This window comes from Cyprinodon tularosa, unplaced genomic scaffold (genome assembly GCF_016077235.1).
Source record: "Cyprinodon tularosa strain WSP-4 unplaced genomic scaffold, ASM1607723v1 ctg154, whole genome shotgun sequence".
In the NCBI taxonomy this organism is placed as follows: domain Eukaryota; kingdom Metazoa; phylum Chordata; class Actinopteri; order Cyprinodontiformes; family Cyprinodontidae; genus Cyprinodon; species Cyprinodon tularosa.
Genome location: NW_024038375.1, coordinates 1481267 through 1506740, shown reverse-complemented (window position 1 = coordinate 1506740; position 25474 = coordinate 1481267). Strand labels below are relative to the sequence as shown.

The 25474-nt window shown below is 41.7% G+C and overlaps 1 protein-coding gene across 1 annotated transcript; it reads right to left on the bottom strand.

The window, feature by feature from the left end:
• Nucleotides 1–895: 895 nt before the first annotated feature.
• On the bottom strand, nt 896–24505 carry LOC119780041 (rootletin-like). Its single transcript, XM_038279924.1, has 37 exons — nt 24220–24505; nt 23908–24031; nt 23679–23821; nt 21889–22080; nt 21737–21820; nt 21573–21658; nt 20227–20392; nt 20044–20150; nt 19742–19948; nt 19520–19610; nt 19360–19446; nt 19071–19283; nt 16794–16993; nt 16543–16725; nt 16203–16347; nt 15946–16092; nt 14669–14899; nt 14263–14456; nt 13980–14107; nt 13456–13625; nt 13188–13367; nt 12230–12364; nt 11981–12124; nt 11088–11326; nt 10014–10173; nt 9724–9891; nt 9235–9649; nt 8610–8767; nt 8389–8509; nt 5999–6162; nt 5445–5660; nt 4344–4568; nt 4119–4268; nt 3841–4041; nt 3623–3754; nt 2555–2728; nt 896–1560 (listed from the first exon to the last, which is right to left on the bottom strand). Exons 1-37 carry the CDS (start codon nt 24274–24276, stop codon nt 1480–1482), a joined length of 6018 nt encoding a protein of 2005 aa, XP_038135852.1. The 5' UTR covers nt 24277–24505; the 3' UTR covers nt 896–1479.
• Between the last annotated feature and the right edge of the window lie 969 nt (nt 24506–25474).

Sequence of the window (25474 nt, the reverse complement as noted above, 5' to 3'; positions counted from 1 at the left end):
TATATTGGCAGATGGTGACTGATGGGAACTGAAGCCAAATTGCATCATTATTTCTCTGACACTGAATTCTACTTCATATGAAAGTTTAATCATAGATTGACTTTATCAGATCTATTTAAGCTAGTTCATAAAGCAACCTAAATAAAAAAATAAAAGTCTGCACATTTTTAAATGTGTCCTCACAATTACATTTCTCTACCCAGCAATGAAAGGAGTGAGTCGTACCACAGAGCAATAAATAAATGTAACAAAGCGTGAGGTTCACCTACACTGCATTTAAACACCACCAAACCTCCTGTGCATATGGTGTTCGATGGATGATTTAACATTGCTGGACACTTTGGAAACAGGAAATTAGGAGGGAAAGTATATATTTAACCAACTCTTCATCTTACTCACTAACTCCTTATTTCTTCCTGGGTTAAACAGGGCCCTTTATCTGTGGTTGCAATGGTGACCATTAAATGACATCGTGCAGCTGGCTCACTTGACTATGGTGTTTTGATGGACCTTTTATGGTCGAATGTGAGCAAGAAGTGGGCCGAACATTAGGTTGACCCTTGGATAATAACAGACACAGCTGCAATTCTTTTAGGATAATTGTCCAATTTTTGTGCATGCACATGGTTTTATATTTTTTTAAATTATACACTATTATTAGGTGTTTGATGTATGTATCTTTAAGTATGGATCTCTCATGCATACAGCTGTTCAGGGTAATATGTAGTGTAAGCTTTCTCCTTTAACAACACCTTTCTTCTCACTTTTTGCACAACAAATAGTTGCCCTGTAAACATATTTCTCCAGCTAAGCCGTTCATTTATGCAGCTCCTCCACAGTCACCACATGGCTGCTCCCCCTGCCTAGCAAGTCAGCACATATTTTCTCTCATAAATCTGAGTCTCATGTTTATTTCCAACACGATTGTGACTGCTGCGGTTTGTCTTCAGCCTCTCATCGTCGATACATAGAGAAGCTGTATTTGTATAATTTATACTCATTTCAACAAGATCTAATGTAGTAACAAACAAAAAAAACAGTGTTTCAGTTATAAAATCTAGTCTATCTAACATTAAATGATTAGTTCAATCTGTCTCCTAGAGATAAAACAGTGCAGTTAGTTTAATGGTGCTTCCATGTCCATATTTTCTGTTCTTTAATAGTCGTAAATAACCTTCAACATTTTTCTCTCTTCTTTGTGAGTGCATCATTTCTGTAATGATTTTAGTTTTTCTTGTAAAAAAGCATAAAGTTTAAGACGGCATCCAGCCAGGACATGTCACAGATGTTTAACAAGTAGTTAGTGGTTTGCTGGTGGCTTTAAGGCAACGCTTGTTTGTGTTTGTGCTTCATTTGTTTGTTAGTTACAGTTTTAAACATCATTCAAGCACTTCAGAAATAACTGTTGAACAAAAGGTTGTGTTTAGAGTTAGAGTAAGGATTGACTGGAGTTTAGATTCATCTTCTTCTAGGTGTGTCTCAGTTCGTCAGTAATGACGGAGGGAGAGAGGGCTGCCGTCTCTTTATCTCCTGCTGCAGCTGCTCCTTTAGAGTAGACACCTGGCAAGAGGACAACAGGAGAAAGCTTTTTAGATCTGTATGTGAATAACTGATGGAATGAATGTAATCTGCAATCCAGCCATCATCCATCTGGATAAAAACTTACTAACTGTTACACCCTTTAAACAAGACTAGAAAACAATGCAGGACTGAGATTTCTTGAAAATTAAAAGGTAGACAACAACAAAACAAAATAAAAAAAATTCATTTTAAAAATAAAATTCCCTTCAGCATACATACATCCATTTTTTTTCTCCAAATTCCAGGTTAAGTAAATTCTACACTTAAATAGATCCTGAGTATATGATGAGGCAAACTGATGAAGGTTTAAGTAAAAGCCTTAGAAAGTAACAATTTACCTTTGATATATCCAACATCAACAAATCTGTATTTTTCAATACCTGCCTTTATTGAATAATATTATAATTGATTGTATTTCTGTTAGCGTGTCCAGATCATGTGAGCTTCTCCTAGATTCTGGATTTGAAGAAATTAGTCTGGAAACAGCAGGACTGTATCAGATTGTTTTCTAAACAGGAACACTGAATGGTGTTCGAACAGTTTTGACATGATCATCACAAAGATCAGCTGAGTTAAGAAGTTGGTTTAGCACTTTGGGCATCTGCCATCTTTGTTTTTAAGCTGTTTTTGCAACGAAAAAAGTAGCACTGTCTGAAGCAGCTGCTGTTTGACGTTTCTCTGATAACTTGTCACTGAAAATACCCCAAAAAGGATTTTGAAAAAGCATAAATTAAATCAGCTGCTGTTCTTTAACCCCTGAAAGGGTCTAGTCTGCCATTTAAAACCACTATAATGGTGGACTTCAGCCTTATTTAGTTAGCATGAGGCTGCAAGTTGGGAGTTGGGATGTTTTAATAGTTTTTAACTCAATGTTTTTTCAACATTTCATTGGAGAATTTTACCTTTAGTTATACAAAAGGTGTTTCAATGCTGTGGCTGACCAACACCCTGAGAGAAACCCTAATCAAACTACCTGTTCTTCCAGCCCTTTGACCCGATGGCGGTGAGCCCGCTCCCTGGTGCCCAGCGTTCGCTCCACGTCCCGGAGGCTGCTCCTCATCCTCTCGGCCTCTCGTTGAACCTCGTCACGCTGCTGGACCAAACTCTCACACAGACTGTGGGAGTGCTCCATCTCAGCCAGCTGGGTCTGTTCAGGAAAAACACACAAAAAGTTAATACTGACCTCTGTACAGCACACAACGTCACACTGTAGGTAAGGAGGAAGAGCATTCATGGCTGTTACTTTCATTGGGATGATATGATGCATAGCTTTGCTCTCATCTCTACTAATTGTTTGTCTAATTGATATCTATTGATAATCAACTTTTACTTTATGAAGCATGAGCAAATATATCATTGATTTTTATTTTTACTGTTGGGGATCCTTGTTGCATTAAGGTTAGAGACTTATTTCTTTATGCAACAAGGGAGGCAAAACTTTTCCTTTCCCTGAACAGAGACATTTTCTTCCCCTCATGGAATAAACAAAGCTGCAATACTAATTGGTAAAACTGTCTTTACGAGGGTTTCTTTCCCTGCATTTTTTTCCCCACAAACATTTCTGCTGACTGGGAAAAGTTTGCCTAAATAAGGAAATGTCTGAGATGTTAAACCTCCTTGAAATAAACAACAGATTCTGAATTCCTCTAAATCCCGCTTAACTTGTTTGTGGCCTTTCTGTGCTGCATTTAAAACAATGTTAATATGACCTAAAAAATGATAAGAATTAAACAACGTTTCCAGAAAACTATAAATCTTTTTCTGCACACTGCAGAGAAAGAAAGTCAAATACTGATCTCAGATGCCTGCTTTCTTCTTTTTAATAACAAGCTGTAAGTTTCCTTTACACAAAGATAATTATGCTCCACCCAAGCTTAATAAATAAAACATTTTCATTTCCCTATTGAGCTCCTGTTTGTCTTTTCTCTTATTTTATAAGATTAGAGAAATCCAATCCCAACTACGCAGCAGTTTTGTAGATGTTTATTCTCCCTGTAGGGATGGTTTGATGAGGAATCTGTTCATGCATACTCATCCTCACCTGCAGCATCAGGATCTGCTGCTGTGCTTCCTGGAGTTCCTGCTCTGCTGTGTTTAGGGAGCGATCCAGACGGCTCTTCTCTGCAGAAAGCCTCATGCTGCCCTCCTCGGACATCAGCTTTTGGCGTTCAACCTGATGTCATTAGTGTCTCATTTTCAGTTTTTGGGGCAAGAAACAGAACATTTACAGATTCATGAAGGAAATACGTCTACACTCGCCTTATCCAGTGTGTTCCTTAGTGCATTCTTGTCTTTCTCCAGCCTGACCGCCTGCCTCTCGGCATCCTTCTTTTCTGTCTCCAACAAGGCCACTGCTCTCTGCAGTGCACGCAGCCGCTCTTCTACGACGGCCCGCTCTGTCTGTGCTAGCTGGGCACTCCGCTGTGCTTCCACCAGACTGGCCGAGCGCTGACGCAGAGCCTGAGAGAGGAAAAGAGACTCTTACTTCCTCTGAAGAAATGCTGGGTGTCATTTAAATGGGCTGTAGTCTGCCTGACCTCCTGACTGCTGCTGAGCTCCACCTCCAGCTCTTCTCGCCGCAGTTCGCTCTGGCTCAGCTCACTCTGCAGGTTCTGCACACTATCAGTGAGGGCAGCCATGTTCCTCTTTCCTTCAGCCAAAGCTGCCCGTACTTCATCCAGTCGTTCCTATACAAAACAACCATTAAATTACTTTCTTTTTTTTATTCACAGACTTTCCATTTTTTGATCTAATCCACAAACCTGTAGAAGCCTTTTGTCCTGCTCAGCTGAACTGAGTGTCTTCTGCAGGGCGAGCAGGCGGCTCTGCGTGCTGCTGTGGGAGTCTGTCACCTCCTGGAGCGTCTGGCTGAGTGACGTGGCCTTCTCCTTAAGAACAGATTCCCCTTCCTGAGCTTTTAGCACAGCCTGGCTCAGCCTGTCCACCTCCCTCTGCAGCTGGGAAACACGAGCTTCCCCATCTGCAACCTGCAATGGGTGGAAAATTGTGTTTCGTTGAGGCCAATCGATGCAATCATGCAATCAGTCTTTGCTCATTAATTTATGATTTTCTTTAATCCATATATCAGCTGTAATATCAATTTAAAATGAATAGAAATGTTGTGAACAGAGGTGTAGCTGCTTGTGTGCTCCATAGAAACATCATGAATTTAGCCTTGTTGGTATCAAGATCCTGAAGCAGATAAACCTATAAGGACATAAACCTATAAAGACAAATTGATCTGAGCTCTTTTAAATTGACCGCTGGCTTGAAGTTATAAATTTTAAATTTATTTTCTCCCTCATCTACCTTGTTGTCGACTAATCAACACACAAATATTCCCTTTATGAATATGAACTGAAGTTGGAGCAGGAGATTACAGTTGAGCTATGAATTGAAGCCAGTGTTTGGTGTTCCAAACATAAGGTCACTATTCTCAGCAGCCTATAGCTTTTTTTTTTTTTTTTTTTAACATTTCAGATCGAGAGAGTTTAAAGTTTGAACCCAGTTTTATCTTAACCCAGTTTTATAGTAATAAAAAAATACTATATTTTCCAAAGCAGTTGGACTTCCATAAGTAAGTGAAGTGGTCAAGATAATTTCTTCAGTCTTTCTATATCTAATATTTTTTTTTACTTTTTTGAAAATGTTTTTTTCACCCTTTATGCATGTTTCTTATGAGCTAAAACAAGGAAACAGACAAAAAAATGAGGAAGAAAAAGAAAATATAAGGCATAAAAAAAACATACATAAAAAGAGGAAAACCTAAAAAGTTAGTTTTATAAAGAAGTTGCAAACTTTTCTGAACATTAAAGCTGCTCCAGGCTGTTTCAGGGTCACAGACTCATAACCTTTTGGCAGACCTGTTTGATGAGAGCGTCGTGCCGCTGCAGAGTCGCCTGGCTCTCTGCTTCACGATCTCCCAGACTCAGTTTGAGTCTCTGCAACTCCCCCTCCAGACTGCGCCTCCCCAACTCCACCCTTGTTGCCCGAGCTTCAGCCGCCTCTAGCGCCTCCCGGAGGCGCTTCCTCTCGGCCTCCAGGCGCATCTCAGCAGCTCGCTGCTTGTTCAGCTGATCCTGCAAAAGAGTGGGGGGTGCAAAGTGTTCATGTTGGCTGTTTGCTCTAACATAGCTGAATGTTTGGTTTGTTTATGTGATCAGTTGCTGCATTGTGTCTGCTCATCCTGTGGTGCAGGAGGTGATTCATTGTGGAAACTGTTGAGATTATGAAGCAACATATGGAGAGCTGATACACGACACCACGAGGGGAGGACATCTGTTGTTATTTCAATCCCCGACAGCTAACTTTTATAAATATGGCTCCAATGTTGAGTGCTGCCATATGGCGACTGTGGCGCACTCGGTCACTGGCTGTGAGACTGATTGCATCCAGTCCAAGCATGAGGTGTGAGTACCTGGATGTGCTTTTTATCCATCTCTGAGGCCTGCAGCGATCGTTCTAATTCTTTCACGCGGTCGGAGAGAGCTCTCCTCTCTCTGTCTCCTCTCCTCACCGCCTCCTCCTGTTGCTGCAGAAGAATCTGAGTGGTAGTCAGGCGCTCCTCCAGGCCACGCTTCACTGAACACAAAAAGTGATATAAAGACGAACATAATATCAAAATATTTTTCCTTTTTGGAATGACTGCATATTCAAAGAAAAAGGGATAGCGGCCCAGGTTAAGAAGGTAATCTTAATTGTTAGGTTAAATTGCTTCCACAAAAAAAAGCTGTTTCTTGCTATAACAACATTTAAATCCATTAAAAGATGAAAAATACACTTGAAAACTGTTTAAAAATAAATCATGTTTCATTAGAGGTCCCTTTAATTAAATTCCCCTAAATCCAATCCAGCACAACAAGCTGGCTTCATAAAGAGAGTAGACCTGTTTATCACTAAAAGAAATATTTTAGTGTCAACTTCCGTGTATTTCATTGAGAGTTTGTTCTTGTTTGCAGACCAGAAAATGTCTGTGGAAAAAGAACAGTGTCATCAGCAGAATCAAAGTATTGTCAGGAATAATCTTTATCATTCATGAAAAGTTTGTTAAACCTTAAAATAAATAGGTTATTCAAAATAATATCTTTGCATAATTCTCCATTAATTACTGATGATTTCTGTAGCCCTAGTAAAATAATATTTAAGAATTTGACATTTCAATCTTAATGTTTTATTTCATCTCACTCGAGAGCCAGATTACTTTTGCTTCATCTTTGCATCTTTCGCCAAGATAACAATAATCATCTTCACCGCTAAGTCACAGATTATTGGAAGATACAGGGATACCTATATAAATTCAAAAGCCTATTTAGATAATATTACGTTTAATTTTCTCTAGGGCCAGGTTTGAAAAAGTGGACAGGTACTTTTTCAAAGGGATTGGACACAAAATAATGACACGTCCTAGCAGATAGACAGTCACTTGGACTGACAGTTTACAGACATCACCGAGAGAAGAACCAACAGGAGCTGCTTTTCTTGGTTCATCTTCATTATTTTGTAAAAATTCTCTATTATTACTTGGCTTACCTTAGATTAACCCTTTAAAGCCCAATCCAAGAATAAAACAAAACAGAAAATTACTTTTTTTTGGTTTAAAGTCCTTATTTGGCCTTATAACAAAATATGTAAAAAGAAAAAAGAGAAATAAATTTTTGATATTAATAATTTATTACTATGCGATAAGTCAAGATTATTTTTTGTGTAGTCTTCTGCCCTCTGTTATCAGGTATATCTGATTGTGTACAATAGAATTTTGAGCAAAGTTTTTACCATTAAATCATGCAAAAGGTGTCAGACGCAGAACATTTCAGAAACCGTATGTATCAAATATGATACATTTGGCATTACAGGGTTAAAGAATGCTCAAGTTTAACTCCTGTTTAAGACTCTTTTACTATAAGAAGTGTTAAATAAAGTGATCGCTCCAGGCAAAAAGAACCAAGAGTAAGCCAAAAAATGTTATCACCTTCAGGGAAAAATCGCCTGAGTTACACAATAATTAAAACTAATTGGTGATGAAGAATACACTAAATGCATCATCAGCTAAAACAATGGATATGTTTTAGTCTAATGCATTCAGGTTGGTGTCAAATTAGGCCACTGCTAAAAACAAACTGTCGTTCTAAATCTTTTATCCTATTTGAATGTTGGTCTTAAACATCCTTGCAGAAGGAGCTTCTCTTTTGCATTTACTGCCTTTATATATAAGATTTGTTTCAAATGTGCATTTTGCACACCATGATGCTGCAAGGATATGTGTGTCTTCTTACAATGCATATGAACTGGGATCCTGTAAATGATTAACCCTTTTAAGAGGTTAAATTTTGCATCAATGCTATCTCTTAGAAAACAAAGGCACAGATAAAGTTTAAGGGTGACAAAAGGGATTTCCCATCCCAAAGTATTGATTCACGTATTTAACACATTCAGGATTTTAATTTCAACTTTCTTTAAACCATGCAGCATTTCCTGCTTCTGTTTACTCATTTATTTTCATATATCAGTCTAACAAATTCCTGATATATGCGGCTGATATTTTGAAGCCAAAATTTCTTATTCTTCCTTTGTTAACATGATTAAAGCTCAATGATATCAAATGGTAAACAAGTCTTAATAAAAAAAAATATCAAACAAAATATGAACAATGGATAACAACTTCAAGGAGCAACAATACATGCGCTTCATGTGATCTCCAGGCGTGCTGAATGCACTGAGGAATTCCCTTTTGCATGCATGTATCAACTGATACCAAAATAATAATAAAAAAAAGATATTATCCAGAATCAGTTTTCCTAATAAACAAACCTTCTTGCATATCCTGCAAAGTGTTCTGCAGATGAGAGAGGCGAGTCTGAGCAGAGCCTCGTTCCTCCTTTAGCTCCTCCAGCTCCCGCTGCAGGACCCCCAGCTGGCAACGGGCATCATCCTGCAAAATAAGCAGTTATCTTCAAAAATTTCACCAAAATCATCAAGTTACTCTAAAAGAGTTGAGTTCTTGATGTTGTCATGCTGCACAGGACTGTTACCCTCTCTCTTTGTGCATCTCGCAGCTCCTGGAGGAAGTCTCTGAGGCCGCTTCTTAGGGAGTCAGGGTCGAGCTCTGATTGAGGCAGCGGCGTGTCGCCTCTCTCAGGAGAAACAGCCCCTGAACCTAGAGTGTTGTCTGGCGTGCTTCCTCGAAATTCTGCTTGAATAAGATTCACAGGTCAATTTAATTTAACATTTTATAGCTGGATGTTTATTTTTAGCAACCTCAATCCAACCAAAGGAAAACTCTTTTCATGCAAAGCTTCATGCACTCCATTTTAAACGTCTTGGTTAAGATAAAGAAAAACCAAAACTGCTTGGTGTTCCCCTTAAAATCACCAGACAAGAAAATTTCCAGTAAAATAATAAAATCATTAACTATGTTATTGGTTTTATATGTGCTTGGTGTTGTGTTTTAAAAGGTAATCAGTTTATAGCAAGAGAATCTTAAGTGGAGGCAGACATGGAGCTTTGTTCAAAATTTCCTCATCTAATGAAACTTATTGGTAAGATATAATTTTGCATGGCGGAGCTGAACAATTCTTGGCAGCTAAACAAAAAGATTTATTACAAAAACAACATCAAACTTTAGTCAAGTGAACAATAAATATGCATTCTGTTGACCTTTAGGAGGGGACAGTGAGGAGCGCAGCGGCGAGATGCTGTGGTGGCGCGACATGCTGCCTGGTGACGTGGAGCTGCCTCCTGGGCTCCTCCCCCTGCGGCTTGCCCCAATGCCCAGGGTCCGCGTCAGCGCCGACTGGAGGCTGCTTAGTCGAAACTCAAGATCTCTTCTCGAAGCCTCAGCTCTGGTGAGCTCCGCCTCCGTGGCGGCCAGCCGGCCCTGTGCCTCGCTCAGCTTCAGGCTGGACTGAGCGGCGGCGTCTTGGGCGGCCTGAGCACGCAGCGACAGGTTCTTGGCTTCATCCTGGAGTTTCTTCTCGCAGCCGTGGGCCTCCTGCAGCTGGGCAGTCAGTTCTCTCTCACAGCTGCGCCATCCTGACTCAGACTCTGTCAGTCGTCTCTGAGTGAGGGACAGCTGACACAGAATCAAGTGTTAACTCATCATCATGAGGACAGAAAACTGAAAAACCAGTGAAACTGCATCCTCACTTCCTTCTTGATGGCATCTCTGGTAGTTTCAGCTTCAGTCAGCTTCTGTTTGAGGCAGAAGACCTCCTTTCCTCTCTCCTCGTCCCGTTGCTCCTCCAGAGCCAGACGGGTCTGCACCTCCGCCACCTCCCTCTCTTTCTGCTCCTTCTCTGCATCTAAGATTTTCAGCTGGTGCAAAAAAAAAAAAAAAAAAAAAAAAAAAAAAAAAACCCAAAAGCTGTTATTTAAGAGTATATCTTAAAAAATTTACTTTTCAAAACAACCTATTTGATAATCTGACTCATTCTCACCTGTCGGCGGAGCTCCTGCAGCTCCCGCCGCGCCTCAAGCCGTGACCTTTCGACCTCTCTCAGGCAGCTGCGCAGCTCCATCACTTCCTTCTGAGCGGATGACAGGTTCTCCTCCAGAACAGCCAGCCTCTGCTCCTTCTCCTCACACTGTCGTTTCACACTATCACACACACACACACACACACACATCTTATGTACTGTTATCCTTGCAGGGAATTTGCAACCACTTCCATTCCTGCCTACAGTCTAACACAGACTCTCACCCTAACCCATTAACAACACACATCCATTTCTAGCCTAAACTCAGTCTACACCTTGGCCATAAACATAATCCTGCAGCCAAGAAGAGGACCAGCTGACTGGTCCCCAGAAGAACCTCTAACCCATCAGTTCCACTGGATGTCCAGCTGTGCTGCAGCTTTTCTCCCACACAGTTGGACTCAGAGCAGGTCAGTATTGTATCATTGTGCTATAGCAGCATACTCTCTGCTCTAAACAGAACAATAAACCAGTGAAGCGTTTATTTTCCCAGTGCTACCAGCATCTGGAGAGCCTGATTTTATTGAATCCCCATAGCTTTTTTTTTATTTGGACTTATCATGGGTTAGTAAGTTTGACTGTTTAGTTTTTTTTTTTTTTATTTATATTTATTATTGGTCTCAATTACCTTTATGAACTGAATTTTGTATTAAATTACATTCAAACCATGTGACCCACAGTCTTCATGTTGTCTTTTACTTTCCCATTTATCAAGTGACTTCCTTCCTGAACGATCTGCTCTGCTTTAGACCGATTGTTGAGTTGGAGCAGCTTAAACAGAACAGCTGCCTACTGAGGAATGCAGCCAGCAACGGACAGGTCTCTGAAGCATCCCAGATGCTTGGAACTACTTACTGACTAGAATTGCTGCGATCAGCTGCAACAGGCAGCGGAGCCAAAGCACACGTCCAGTGAATCCGAGGAGTAGGTCAAAAAGTAGCATATTCCTGTGAAACTGGCCTGGGAACTCTGTCCCCACACAGTTACAAATACTTGGCCAAACAAAGATCTTCTCCTCTGAACATACTCTCTCACCTGATCCTCTCGGTCTCTGCGCTGCGCAGCGTTCCTCTCAGCTGAGTGTTTGACTGGCTCAGAGCGTCCCTCTCTTTGGTGACGTCGCTGAGGCTGTGCCGCAGCTCTATCGCCTCCCTCCTGTAGTTTTCTGCTGTCTCTTGATTTTGGCTCAAGCGGCATTCGGCCTCCAGCAGATCTTTTCTCACCTTGTCTCGGCTCTCCTCTGCGGCTGAGAGAGAAGCTCTGCACTGCTCCAACTAGATATGTGGAGAAGCGACAAACTGGACCCTCAGTGATCCCTCATAACAACCAGTCAGACAACAGGAGAAAATAAATGGGGAATCTGTTAGCCCTAATCAAAGCTTTCAGGATTATAAAAAAAAGTAAACATCTGCTTCGAAATATGCCGGTGTCTCTATCATGGTTTGTTGGCAACGATGACATTAAGCTGTATTTAAAAACATTGGGTCCTTCCTTGTAGAAGGCTTGAATCTAAATATTCCTGATTGTCTTGAGCTGAGAAACAGTTGCTGGTGAAGTAGGAAGAATGTAGAACTGGATCCTGGAGGTCTTGAACCCTTTACACGTGTCTATCCTTCCACACCTGGATCAAATTGTTGAATCACCTCTTCATGCAGTCCAGTTCCTCAGAGTCCTGCTAATCATCGGCTTGTTTGACTCAGGTGTGATGAAGCAGAGACACATTTAAAAGGTGCAATTCAGGGAATCCTGATGTGAATTATGCAGGGCTTTATAGACCTCTTCACTTCACTTTGTAGAAATAAAGTCTTGAAAGTCAGTAATTGCTGAGGCAAATTCACGACCCAAGCTGAAAAGTTAATTTCTGATTTTTGCATGACCAAGAGAGGGAAAATGTGACAACTCTTCTTCTTCTGCACTTTATAATCTACCTCTTTGTAGGCCACATCTGCCCGAGAGCGAAGATCAGCACAGAGCTCCTGCAAGCTGTGGACTTCCCTTTGCTGAGCTGATGCCGCCTCGTCCAGCTGAGAGCGGAGCTCAAGCATCTCAGCGGTTAGGGCTCCAACTCTAATCTAAAAAGAAAAGAAAAAAAAAACAGAGCCAGTTTAGTTTTTTTATCTGTATATTTTGGGATTCGAACACTGCAGCTGAAGATAAATTCAGGCAGAAAGGTAAACCTGCTCCTGCTCTTTGTGATGAGCTGCCTCTCTGGCCATGCGCTCCGCCTCCAGAGCTGCAGTCGACAGCTCAGCCTGCAGACTGGACACCCGGTCAGACAACACAGCCTTCTCTGCCTCCTTCAGGGAAAGGGCCTATAGATAAAAGAGTTTAACAGTTCAATTGTCAGGATCAATACAATTCAGTTTATTTATATAGCGCCAATTCACAACACATCACCTCAAGGCACTTTACAGTTCACCAGATCATACAGTCAAATTGATTCAAAGTTTTCTATCTAAGGAAAACCAGTTGATTGACTCATTGACTTGAATGCAATCCCTCACACTAAGCATGCTTGTAGCGACAGTGGAGAGGAAAAACTACTCCCTTTTAACAGGAAGAAACCTCCAGCAGAACCAGGATTTAACAGGAAGCCAATGAAGAGAAGTCAGGATAGGAGAGATATGATCTCTCTTTTTCATTTTCATCAGAACTCAGGCTGCAGCATTTCTGATCAGCTGAAGGCTTTTAACTAGAGTTTGTAGACTTCCTGATAGTAAAGAATTACAATAGTCCAGCCTTGAAGTAACAAATGCATGGACTAGTTTCTCAGCATCACCCCTGGACAGGATATAGCTATTTTTTTTTGCAATATTCTGCAGATGAAAAAAGGAAATTCTAGAAACCTCTTTGATATGGGATTTAAATGCCAGGTCCCAAAAATAACAACAATATTTTTACTTTATTATCTGAGATAAATTTAATCTCATCATCTTCATGATTTTCTCCATTGGAAATATTTTCTAGTTTATTAGATTTTGGTTGAGGGCAAGACACTGTCTGGATGGAGTAATGAGTGGGTAACAGTGGAGAAGCTGCAGAGAGGTGTGTTAAACTACAACTGTGCTTCCTGGTCTGCACCCTGGGTTGTCAGGCAAACATGAATAAGTGTTTGTTCTGGTGTCAGAATCAGACCTGCTGTTTCTCAGTCTCTGCCTGCAGCAAACTCTGATCTCGATCATGTTGCAGTGTCCTCAGCTCCTCCTGCAGATCCTCTTTGTCTCTCTTCGCTCTGTGCTGCTGATCCTCCATCTCCTGCCTGAGCCTCCTCAGAGCAGCTTCATGCTCCATCTGCAGACTGTGACGCACAACCTCCTGCAACACAAAGCCATGGATGGGCGAGACACTGACGGGCTTCTTTTACAGATCCAGTATCACATATAGGAATGATCTGAGCCCTCACCTTCTCTGAAACCAACCTCTCCACCTCCTCCTGGTGTTCAGAGGTGGCCTTACGTAGAGCCTGCTGAGCCTCCAGCTGTGCAGCATTTAGGGTCTGAGTTAGAATCTGTTTTTCTCTCTCGGCTTGGGCCAGGGCATTGTCTCCATCTGAACGTGCTCGCTTCAGCTCAGCTAGAAATCCCATCCAGGGAAACATAAAAAAAAAAAGAATTTCATTCTACTTCAATCTAAATTCTTACACCAGTGTTTCAGGCAGATGGTACGGCTTCTGTGTTACTCAGTTTCAATCTTTAAAGGTATATTGGAAGATTTTCACAAATTTTTGAAAAGCCCCGCCCTCTCTACTTAGAAAAAAATATGTACATGAGCAACCTGTACCTGCTCCTGAGAGGGAATGCTTATTTAACACGTGCGAGAACATGTAAACATATCATCAGAATGATTGACAATTAGGAGGACCACTTATTTTGATGATTCACTCGGAAAATGAACATCCTCCACTATACGTTCATCTTTAGGGCTCACCTGCAGCAGTCTCGCAGCGGACCCTCAGGGATTGATTCTCAGCCTCCAGCTGATCTCTGCGGGATTCAACCTGAGCCAGCTGCTGCTGTGCCTCAAACAGACTCGTTTCCAGGGATTCCCGCTCAGACCTGAAGGTTCGCAGGACAAAAAAGTAAAAAAAAATAAGCTGGGAGGGCAAAAGCTCTTGTATTGTTGTATCTATTTTACAGCAGCTATTATTGTTGTTAGAACCTACAGCATCAGGGTGTATTTAGTTTTTACATGATCACAGAGCAGTGCTGACCTGAAAGCTGCCAGTTCCTCTGAGAGCACAGTGTTTTCTCGTTCAGAAGCTGTCAGCTGGACCACCAGAGCTGCTTTGTCCCGGGCCAGCTCCGCTTGACCTCGGCCGGCTTCTTCCAACGCCACCTCGTTCTTCTGGCCCTCCCCCTGAGCCAGGCTCAACTCAGAGCCCAGGGAGGCCACCTCGGCACAAAGCTGCCAACGAACAGCAAGACCACAGCTGGCAATCAGGTCTACATGTTTGTCAGGGTCCTAGTCATAGTTTAAATCGGCAGACTCTAGAGTTCTTAATCTGTTACATTAATCTAAGGCCATGAAATACTTAAAGAAAGAAATAAAACAAGAGTTTTCCAGACTGTTTGGCAATCCTCTGTTTCTTTACTTTTTTTTATCAATCTGTTCTGTACCTGGGCCACCTTCTCCTGCATTTTGAGCCTCTCCGCTCTGAGACTGCGCAGCTCAGTCTCCATCCCAGCCCGGCTCTGCTCCGTGTCCTGCAGCGCCTGCTGCAGAGAGACGCGGGCTGACTGCAGCTCCAGTCGGTCCTGCTCCAGACGGACCAGCTCGTCCCTAATGGTCAACTTCTCCTGCTCCGCCTCACGCTTCTGAGTCAGCAGGAGGGACTTCTCCTCCTCAAGCTGAGAGCCAAACAAGAATAAGATGCTTAGGGAAAAAACAAGATTATACACCATGTTTTGTTAGTCAATGAACATTATTCATTTCATCATATGAAACACATTTGGTCGCATTATAACCCAAAAACTTTGCTGCATTTTTATTGTTGAGTTTCCAACCCTAAGATGACAAAGTTTTGAATGCATTTAGGAAAGCAACTTCAGGGTTTTTACTTTTGGGGACAGTTTAAATCCATCCAACTCCAGGAAAAGTTTTTGGAAGACTTAAAAACTGTGGCGCAAAGTGGGAGGGTATGGCAAGTTCAGGGCATATATCAGTCCCATGAGCAGCTAGCAGGCTTTTGCAGCACTGTTGCACCCTCGTCGGGACTACCTCTTGCTCTGTGTTTGATCCTGTAACGTCTGGACTCGGAGCAGAATCATTTAAATAGTATAAGGAAATATAAGTAAAACTTACTGTTTCCCCAAAATTCATGTATTAAATAAAAAAAATAAAAAATTTCCATTTTACTGGAGCTTAAAAATATAGAGTAGAGATAATGACGAATAATAATAGGGCGACAGTGGCATTGGAGATTGCCCTGAAATCGAAGGATTGATGGTTCAAGCCCCGACTCCGACTTTCAGTGTCGTTGTGTCCTTGGGCAAGACACTTCACCCGCTTCTGTCAGTGAGCCCCAGGGCAGCTGTGGCTACAATGTAGCTTGCCACCATCAGTGTGTGCGTGATAGGTGAATGAATGTAGTGTAAAGCGCTTTGGTCAACTCTCCTGACTTGAATAAAGGCGCTATATAAGTACATGCCATTTACCGTTTACTGCACCAAAAAGTCACACTTCTCAGATATTTATTTTGAAAAAGTTATGTAGAACTTTGTATTTCTCTGTCACAAAAAAAAGAAAAAAAAAACAGAAATAAAATGTTCTTAGTGTTTGTCAATATGACAACCAAATATGAAAGATTTTAAAGGGTGTAAATTAACATAGTGTTTTTTTCTGGAGATGATCTTAAGCTTGGTGCCTCCTCTAAAAGGCTCAGCAGTCTTCTCACCTTTAGGATGTAGTTGTTGAGGTCCACTTTGTCCTGGGCCAGGACCTCATTCATACTGCCCATCTTTACCACAGAGTCCCTGAGAGCTGCATCCTCAGACTGCAGCTTGCTGAGCTGTAGGGACAGCTCTGTGATGCTGCTCTTGGCCTATGGAGTAAGGGAAGGGTTCAACGGCAAACACAGAGCAAAAAAAGGTGAAAATAGAAAACACAAAAATATACAGAAGTCCAGTAAAACCAGCCTGTCCCCTTCCTCACCCGAGCCAGTGCTTCAGACAGCTGCTCCTTCTCTCGCTCCAGAAGCTGCCTCTCAACCTCCCCCTGCTGGTGGGTCTCCTTCACCACAGATAACTCTCCACGCTGAGCTGAAGCTCGACTCTCACTCTGATCCCACTGCTTCTGTCTGTTCAGAGGTGACAGAGTGCAGAAATTGGAGGTCATTTAGTGTTACTAATTTCTAAATTATATGGTTTTATGCTCCTCAGCCACAAGAGTTGGTTTGATTGTGACCAAGCTTGTGTAGATAGCACATTGTTTTGTTTCTTACACTTAGGAGGCCACAGAAAACCACATACAGGTTCATTCAATCACTGCTTACATTCTCAGAGTCTCGGCTTTGGCTCGGTCTCTCTCCTGAAGGGCGATCTCCTTCTCTTCTCTCTCATGCTCTCGTTCTCTTTGAGCAGCCAACACAGCCAGCTGAAGCTTCTCCCTCTCCATCTGGACAATCTGGCTGCTGCTCTCCGCCGCCTGGACACTATTCTCCAGCTTCACCTTCTCCCTGCAGGTTGGATTCAATTAAGACCCTGACAGGAAGCAACAGTGAAGCGGATTAGAGTGAGCACTGACCTGGCCAGCATGTCCCTCTCTTGTTTCAGGCGCTCTTTCTCTTTCTGGGCGGACTCCCTCTCTCTCTGAGCTGCATCCTTTTCTCGCTGCAGCACCTGGTTTCGCTGCTCCATGTCTCGTCGGGCCGAATCACATTCTGAGAGCTGCTTTCGAAGCTGTTGTAGTGAAGACTGGGCAGAGAGCAGACGACCTCTGGCATCCTGGAGGCATGATGGAGCACAACCATCAGCTTGTTTGTGTAAATAAAAAACAAAAGCTGCTAACTTATGTTCAATCTGTTTAGTTATGATTCATCCATCCGTGAACATGTATAGTCAGTCCTACTCAAGGTTTCAAGTTACTCTATTGTTAGTATCAATTTAAAAAAAAAAACATTGAACTTTAATGGCAGTAAATTATTTAGCACTAACCTTCTGGATGGTATGACACCAAACACAGAGATCGCTGAGGTGAAACATTGATAGACGTTTTTTGGTAATCAGAGGCCTTATATATAGAGCATATCTGCTCAGAAAAACATGCTAAACTCACTATGTATAAAAATACATTTTTACATGAAAGTGTGCAGCAATCCATGCAAACTCTTGACATGCCACTCAATCTACTCAAATCCAATACCCAATAAAACTACATGTGACTGTTAATTTAATTCAAAATGAAGAAAGGATCAACCCTGATGTGTTTTCATCATGTTTCATAATGAAACTGGATCTCATTTATCCCCAAACACTGTAATACACATAAAATATGATGGATATGATGATAGTCGGACATAATCTGTAAATATTATTTGTTTGGATCATGTAGATGCACATCCTTAAAATCCTTTTTTTTTTTTTCTTAAAGCTACACATTTATTGTAATAGATAAAAAAACTGGATAAAATCATGAGTTGAGTCATTTCCAAATGTAATCAGCTCTATAACTGCACTCATATCTACAAAGTGAGATCTGTTAATTTTATTTGCTATTATTAATAGAAAGCATTTTCATTTCATGCAGAAATTTATGATGCACTAATGTGTTTCAGAAGCAGCAGACTCAGGATCCCTTTAAAGAGGCTGTAATAATAATTGTTACTCTTCTAAATAATAGTTGAGTTTGCATTTTAAACCTTAAAACCTACTTCCCTTGTTTGTGTGGTGACGGTATTCCTAATAGACACTTGGGAGTCATATTTATCTATTAATAATTATTTTTTTAATCATTACAATGATCCACATTAATCAGGTAACTGAGCTCTGCTGCAGCACAGAGCCTTTTGAACTTCATGCAAACATTGTAGAATAAAACGAGCTGACAGACTTTTTATATTTAACTGTTTGCTTCAGTGAGTTGCTGATGTTGTTCAATAAGTTGTTGGTTGTAACATATTTCCCTGAGGAGTGTTTAAAAAGTCGCTGAGTGTCCTGACAGCGTCGTTGCCTTCCACAAATCAGTATGTAAAGTAGAATAAATAGCTGAAAGGCTCCCACCGTGTCAATATAACCATGGCAACAATGTTTATTACCTTTCAGTATTAAAGCCCCACACTCTTTTATGCATGAGGTCCCATGACCGGAGTTTTAATGGTTGTTCTGCTGAAACACTTCTGCACAGAAACCAGTTTTTATTTTTCCTCTCTGATCCCAAACATGCATCTCTTCTTCACACAGGTTCTCATCTCCACCTTAACTTTGATTGCCTACTAGTTGAATTATGATAAACTGGTTTCTGAAGATGTAAGCACAACAGATGCGTTTACAGCACAAGATGTAAGTAGTGCAGCTTACGCACGTTTTTATGAAAACAGAACTTTACACCAGATGCTGCAACGTCTACAGAAATGGGTTTCAGGACAGAGAACAACTTTGACAGCATAGGTAATTAAATCAGTGATATTTGGGTAAGTTATGTAGATACAAGCAGTATATTTAATGCTTTGGTCACCTAAAAGTTAGTGTCCTCACCATCCATTTCAAAATTCCACACCTTAAGTTTGTCACAACTATAAAGAATTTCTGATTGAACATACAGAATGAACAACTTTAGATTTTGTGTGTTATTTTGTAGAAAGAGGACTAAGCAGAAGGAATATCTTCTGTTGCTTGGTGAGGAACTTTGACACTGGATGTTTTTTCCTGTTTCTTTCTTGCTAAATAGGAGCGTAAACTCAATTAAACTTAGAACATCACCCTAAACTACATTTTTTTCTTAGCCTGTATCTTTAATATCAATAAATCTCTTTTTATTTGCTCAATTCTGGAGTTTTAGGAGAGTTTTATGGGGATACGTCACCTGCAGCTGCAGCGTCTTGTTGGTGACCGCTGAGCGGAGAGCAGACATAGCTGCGTCAGACAGAGAAGACAACGAGGATGCTTGAGAAGAAGCCGCCAGCTTAGAAGGAGGGGAGGAAAGTCGAGGGGAGGCGTCGCGGATCAGCGCCAGGAACGGAGCTGCAGAGCTGTCCTGATCTGCCTCCGATGATGACTCCCCGTCTGAAAGAACCGTCTGTAGAAGCAGATAGCCATGAGGCGCAGCACGATGAGAAAACTTTCATTCACAGGTGTGATAGCCTGTTTTCTACCTGAGCGATGTCCCGCAGCGTGTCCAGCAGCATCTCGGAGTGAGCTCTGACCTGCTGCGCATCAGTGTCCTCACTGCAACTCTCCTCCTGCAGAGAAAGGATAAAGGCATTCTGAAAATCCATTAGGATACTGCAGTAGCCTCTATGGCCGCTCTCCTACCTGGAGCTTCCTTGTCAAAACAGAGATTTCACCATCTCTCTCCTGAATTTGGCCTTTCAGTCTCTCACATTCTCGCACTACATCAGACAACCTGAGAGTTCAAAGAGAAAGAGGTGCTTGAAGTCGCTTGGACAAAACGTGCGCATTCCCATAGTGGGACAGAGAATCTTTTTACTGGTTTTCTGCTAATGCATGTAAACACACTACCTGATCCTCACTCACCTGAGATTCAACTCACTCCTTTCTGCATCGGCTCTGCTCTGAAGGTTCATCATCTCCACCACTCGATTCCTCAGCTGCTGCTCCAGCTCAGTCCTCAAAGCCTTCTCTCCCGCCACCCGACTGTCCACTGAGGCGGACAGGCCGGAGCAGGACACCCGAGCTGAGTGGGAGATCCGGGTCAGCTCAGAACGCATGTCTGACAAGTCCCTGAGATTGGAGACACAGAGAGAAGATCACAGCCTGGAGACACAGGGAGAGAGCAGCTTTTGCAGGAAATGTTTAGTCCATATTAGTTTGTGGACCTTTCAGTTGCACTCTTCATCTCACAGAAGTGCCTCCTGAAGCCGACCACTTGTCTCCACAGCTTCAGCAGCCGGCCGTGCTCGCTGCTGAAGTAGCTGTGGAAAGACTTCACCCAGAAACAAAAGCTATCAGAATTTAAACCCGTTTATTCAAATGCTCTTATAACTTCCCTCGTTCCACACCTCCTCTTCTCTCCTCCAGTCTGACTCCTTCTGTTCCAGCTCCTCCCGGGCTTTGGTCCAGTCAACAGTCAGCCTTCGGATGTCCTGGCTCAGGGCCTCGTTGGCCAAACCTGCCTGCTCCAACTGCTCCCTCAGCATGGCGTTCACCGCAGCCAAGCTGCTGCTCCTAAACATATTTCGAACATCCCTGATATTAATGCATTGTTGCATTGCTGGCATGTTCACTCAGAGACACATTTCTTTAAAATCCCATCTGTCACATTTCACTATGTCCCCCCCCCAGCTTTCCCAATCATGGCTAATGGTGTGGGAAATTCTTCACAGAACTCAGCCTATGACAAAAAACATGAAACACAACATATAATGTAGAAGATTGTTTAATTGCTGAAATCCTGTTTAGAGCTGCCTTTGATTGTTGAAGGTAAACGGTTAACTGAGGTATCATTGGTTTAAGGTTGTTATCCAACTGTTATTTTTGTTACTATTTGCTTTTATCATTATTCTGCTTTTATGTTCCTTCTATTGTATCTTTTCATTAATGTAATGCACTTTGAGTACTATAAAAAATAAACTTTCCTGTAGATGTACCTACAGATAGATAAGCTGGATTCAAAATTTAAAACCATAAAAAGGCACGTGATCAAACAGTAAGACAAAATTCCAGCATGAGCCTTCTAAAGAAAAGTATTGCTAATATGGTATTACACTTTTATGCACTATTTCTAAATGCTGTCAAGCTGCAACCCCAAACTATGATGCATTTTATCTGTTAAGTAAATTACGTCTAAACACTTGCGATTTAGAAACAAAATAGGTGGATTCTATTTATTTCACCCAGAAAACTAAGACCGTTTCTTCCTCTTAATCTTAAACATTTAAGCCTTAATTTCCTACTCATTGTTCTTTGTAAAATCAGTAAGTTTGCATAATCAACACCTTTCGTTTATAATTAAACAGATTTAGGTCTGGAACAATCAGACGCATAAAAGTGTTGTGATCTAAACCCTTTTATTATCTTAAACGTTAGTCAGATGGTTAATACTTCAGGCATGCCTCGTATTTATCTACAGAAAGAGAAATCATCCCTTCATATTGATGCTGCCTTCATAATGTTGTGCTGTTAAAGTTGTTTTCCTTCATGCATTTCTTTTAGCTTGCAGTTCAGAAAGCAAATATTTGGTCTTCTATAACCAAAGCACCTCAATGCATAGTATTCCTGTTCCCATGTTCCTTGAAGCAGCCAATGTTGGCCTTCTACCTGCCCTTCTTTCAGAAACATATGTGAATCTTAGCCCTGCCTCTGCACATTCATATGAATGATTTACTCAGGTGTGACGATGCATCACCTCTGCTGTTCTTCTTCCAGCCGGATTAAAGCTTCCTCCAGGTTGTTGCTCGCCTCATCCCGATGCCGACCGTTTGAGGTTTCTCCCTGAAATAAAGGATTTTATAAGAAAACAACAGTGTGGATGGAAAACAGCTTCAGTGCATAGATGCGAAGGCCACCTACACAGATACTGTGTTTCTCCAGCTCGGAGGATTTCTCCTGAAGCATCTGTTCGAGATCTCCGCATTTCTTTTTGTACTGAAGCACCTAAAGGAGAAGAGGAACGGTCACCAGTCTTCTTTAGCGTGGATACTTCCCAGTTAAACCAGGTCTACCTTCGCTTGCAGCTTCTGCACAAGCTGGGCCTGCCTCTGCTGCCCCTCCTGATAAGCTGTGAGTTTACGCTTGTAGGCCGCCTGTTCTTCGTCCAGACGCCGCCGCAGATCCACGTTCTGCTGAGCAAGGCTGCGGGACTCCGGGGAGTCGTGGTCGCCCTCTCCTGTTTCGAACCGCAGCGCCTGCTCCAGCTAAAGGAGAGAGACAGCTCAATAATACTGAATCCACTTTGCTCTGCACTCTTCTGACAAGAGAAAGCTGTCAGCTTTAAATAGAAAGCAGAAGTTTCTGATCTTTTAAATGAACTTTAAAGGTGGTTACATGCACTTTATGTGGATCTGGTTTATCTATTTCACACCTCATCTATTCCACACATCATGGTTGCCATTTTGTTGGTTTTGACTGGGGTTTAGTTGTTGTCAGGTTTGTGCAAATAAGAAGTAATGCATCGCATCTAAAGTGGAAGATCAAAATATCATCGTTGGACACAGGAGAAAAAAAAAAATACAAAAAAGAACTGACTGAGAAGATATCAATTATGAGAATGACTTTTATGCATTAACAAAGAAAAACAAGAATTTAGATTTTTCTTTCACCAAAGGAGGAAAAACATCAGAAAGGCTGAAATATATCAGTGTGCAACCTTAGCAAGAAGCATATGACCCAACCATGTACACTGCCACCTTGATATGGAAGGAGTTTTGTTACCCATCCTCTAGAAGATGCCGGCACTCTTGCTTAACCATGGTCATCCATGGTTAAGCAAGAGTTTACCCAACATGGCCTGAGAGGGTGGTGAAGTAATGCTCAAATATAACCATTCTTCTGGAGAAAGGTTAAGGGTCAGCTTGAACGATCATTACGGTAGCTGGTTATTCCTCCAGTCTAAGAAGGTTGTGTGAGCTGTTAAGTATTGTGGGGTTCCTAAGGAAGTACGACTGACTTTAAGCTTTTGATCTTCATGTTAAAAATATTTAGATGGTTGTTAAATGTTTCCAAAGACACATCAGAGATGAGGTTTGGAACAGAAAAGATAATTTTTAAAATGTATGAACTATGCCTGAAAGCTGGGTGTATGCCAGAAAACCAAAATAACCAAAATAACCTGTTCCATTTCTGTCTGGAGTAATGATTGAATATGCAAAAGAAAATGACAAAACCATGACTTAGCCACAATAATATTATTCTTTGTCTGTTTTTTGGTGTTGTGCTTTTGCTGCAACCTGTTATGTGACGTGAAACCACATATTTTCATGTTCACCTCTATAATTAATCGAAAATAAATTCACCTATTTCTATCTTCATTTTCTATTCCTGCAACTAAATTGTGTATAATTTTTCAATGCATCTTTAAGGTTGAGGTTGTTTATGTTCACAGCTTGTTTAAAAAGTGCAGATCAGCCTTTGAGAACAGGTTTATGTGATGATGTCTGCTAATGTTCACCCCAAACGAGTCATGAAGCCACCCACCCATCAGCACACCCCTCCTACAACTGTGAAGCCCCTGTTTACGGTCACCCAGGGCGACAGACGCTATGGCAACATTCCACTTCACTTCATTCCAGCCCCCATCACCTGGGAGACCCACAAATCTGAGACAAAGACAAACCAGGATGATAAAAAAAAATGGGGGAAGTGGAGAGAGGGGGGTGGGGGTCGGGGGTAGAGGAAGGACATTCTTCTTGATGCCTGCTGAGACCAAAAACACCTGGAGGGTTTCTAAATAATCTGATTTCTAGTTCACTTTTTCAGCCTCGGCCCGACAAATGAGCTGGTTTTTTGCCCTCACCCTCTCGCTGATGGCTCCGTACTTGATGGCGAGCTCGTCCCGATCGGCTCTGCTGTGGGCCAGCAGGTCCTCCAGTCTGGCCAGCTCTCCCTGCAGCACCCTGTTCTCCTCCTGAAGGGACATGACGGAGGACATGGCTCCAGCTGCACACGGAGGGATAAAGGGCAGCCATCAGGGCAGAGGAAATAGAGGATTTGATGGTTAGATTAATGATGGACAGTCCACTCACTATCATTGAGGTTCTTGGTGACTATCTCTCGAACTCTTGCTGGCAGACATGTAGGGGGGGCGTCAGGTGAGGGGCCCCGGATGGTCAGCCTCTTCTCCTCAGACAGGACGCTCTCCCCCAGCCGCTGATGTACACAACACACAGATATAGATGAAAGAGGAAGACGCAGTGTAGCTAACATAAAGGTGATGATGATGGGATCGCCACAGCTACGCAGCCCCAAACACAAACATGCAGAACGAGCAGCTTTAGTTGTCACAACCTGTCAGCACATAATGAAACCACTGATCCAGGAGCCCTGCTGAGCCTCACCTGTATCACTGACTCCAGCTTGTTGGAGTCAGGGTCAGAGTTTTCCTCAGCGCTCATGGTTGCTATTTTAAATCCAAGAAAATAGGATTAACTCAGGCAAAGATTTATAATTTTCCCAAATTGAACATTGATCCTTCCTTTCTTTCCTTTCCAGCGGACGCAGAAAAAGGAGAAAAGTTTGCCTCTTTAATCTGATTAGACTTCTTTCCAGGCAGACAAGGTTTTTGGCAGGAGAGGAGGTGAGCGCGTCAGTCCTGTCCCTTCCTCAGGGACTCTCAGCCAGAGATTGAGGACAGCAGGATTAGCAGGCTTTACCCCCCCCCCCCCTTCCTCCTCCTCCTCCTCCTCTTCCTCCTCCTCCTCCTCCTTACTCTTACCATGCACTTGATCATTGCATTTTAAATGCCTACACACACTACTACTACTAAGCTACACAACAACTGCAGTAGGAGAGAAGATATCTTAGCAAAGGCTAAACAGGTCATCCTTGAAGTTTTATACCCATAAATACATGGAAATATGTTATTTAGGGAAGAACAAAATGGCACAACTAAGTACCAAAATGTATTTGAAAGACAAACCCCTCCATGATAAGCCCTGCTGTCATTAATAGACCAATAGGAAATTCATGTTAATCTTTAACAAGCTACAGACTGATTATACGTTGCCTTGCAGAAGTAGTAACATCAGTAAAACCACACATTTTAAGTTTTTTATTGGGTTTGATGTGACAGCCTGAAAAAAAAAAGTACACTGCAAAAATTATCTAGAAATAAGTAAACATTTCTTTAATTAAGTGTATTTACCCTTAAATGAGTAGATAGATACAATGATATGCCAATGTAGAGTATTTTACTCTTAAAATAAGATACTCAGATAATATGCATTTGAAATAAGACAATGCAATTGTTTTTTCTTATTTTAAATATAAATAGTCTTATTCCATTGGCAAAGGGTCTCTTACCTCCTCAATTCACAACAAAATGCATTGATTTTAAGAAAAACTAATTATTAATATTTCAATTGTTTGCAGTGTAGATAGTTGAGAAATAGAAGTTATGTTTTTGTTTGCTTGATTTTGTATTTTTTTTACAAGTGAAATTCTGAAAAGTGTGGTGTGTATTTATATTTTGTCCCACTGAGACTACACTAGGACTGGGCAAATATTTGCATTTGCGCTATAATCGCAATTTTGCCAAATTCTATTTTACAGTAGCAGTGCAGATGCACCCAAATCTAGTCACAATACATTTAA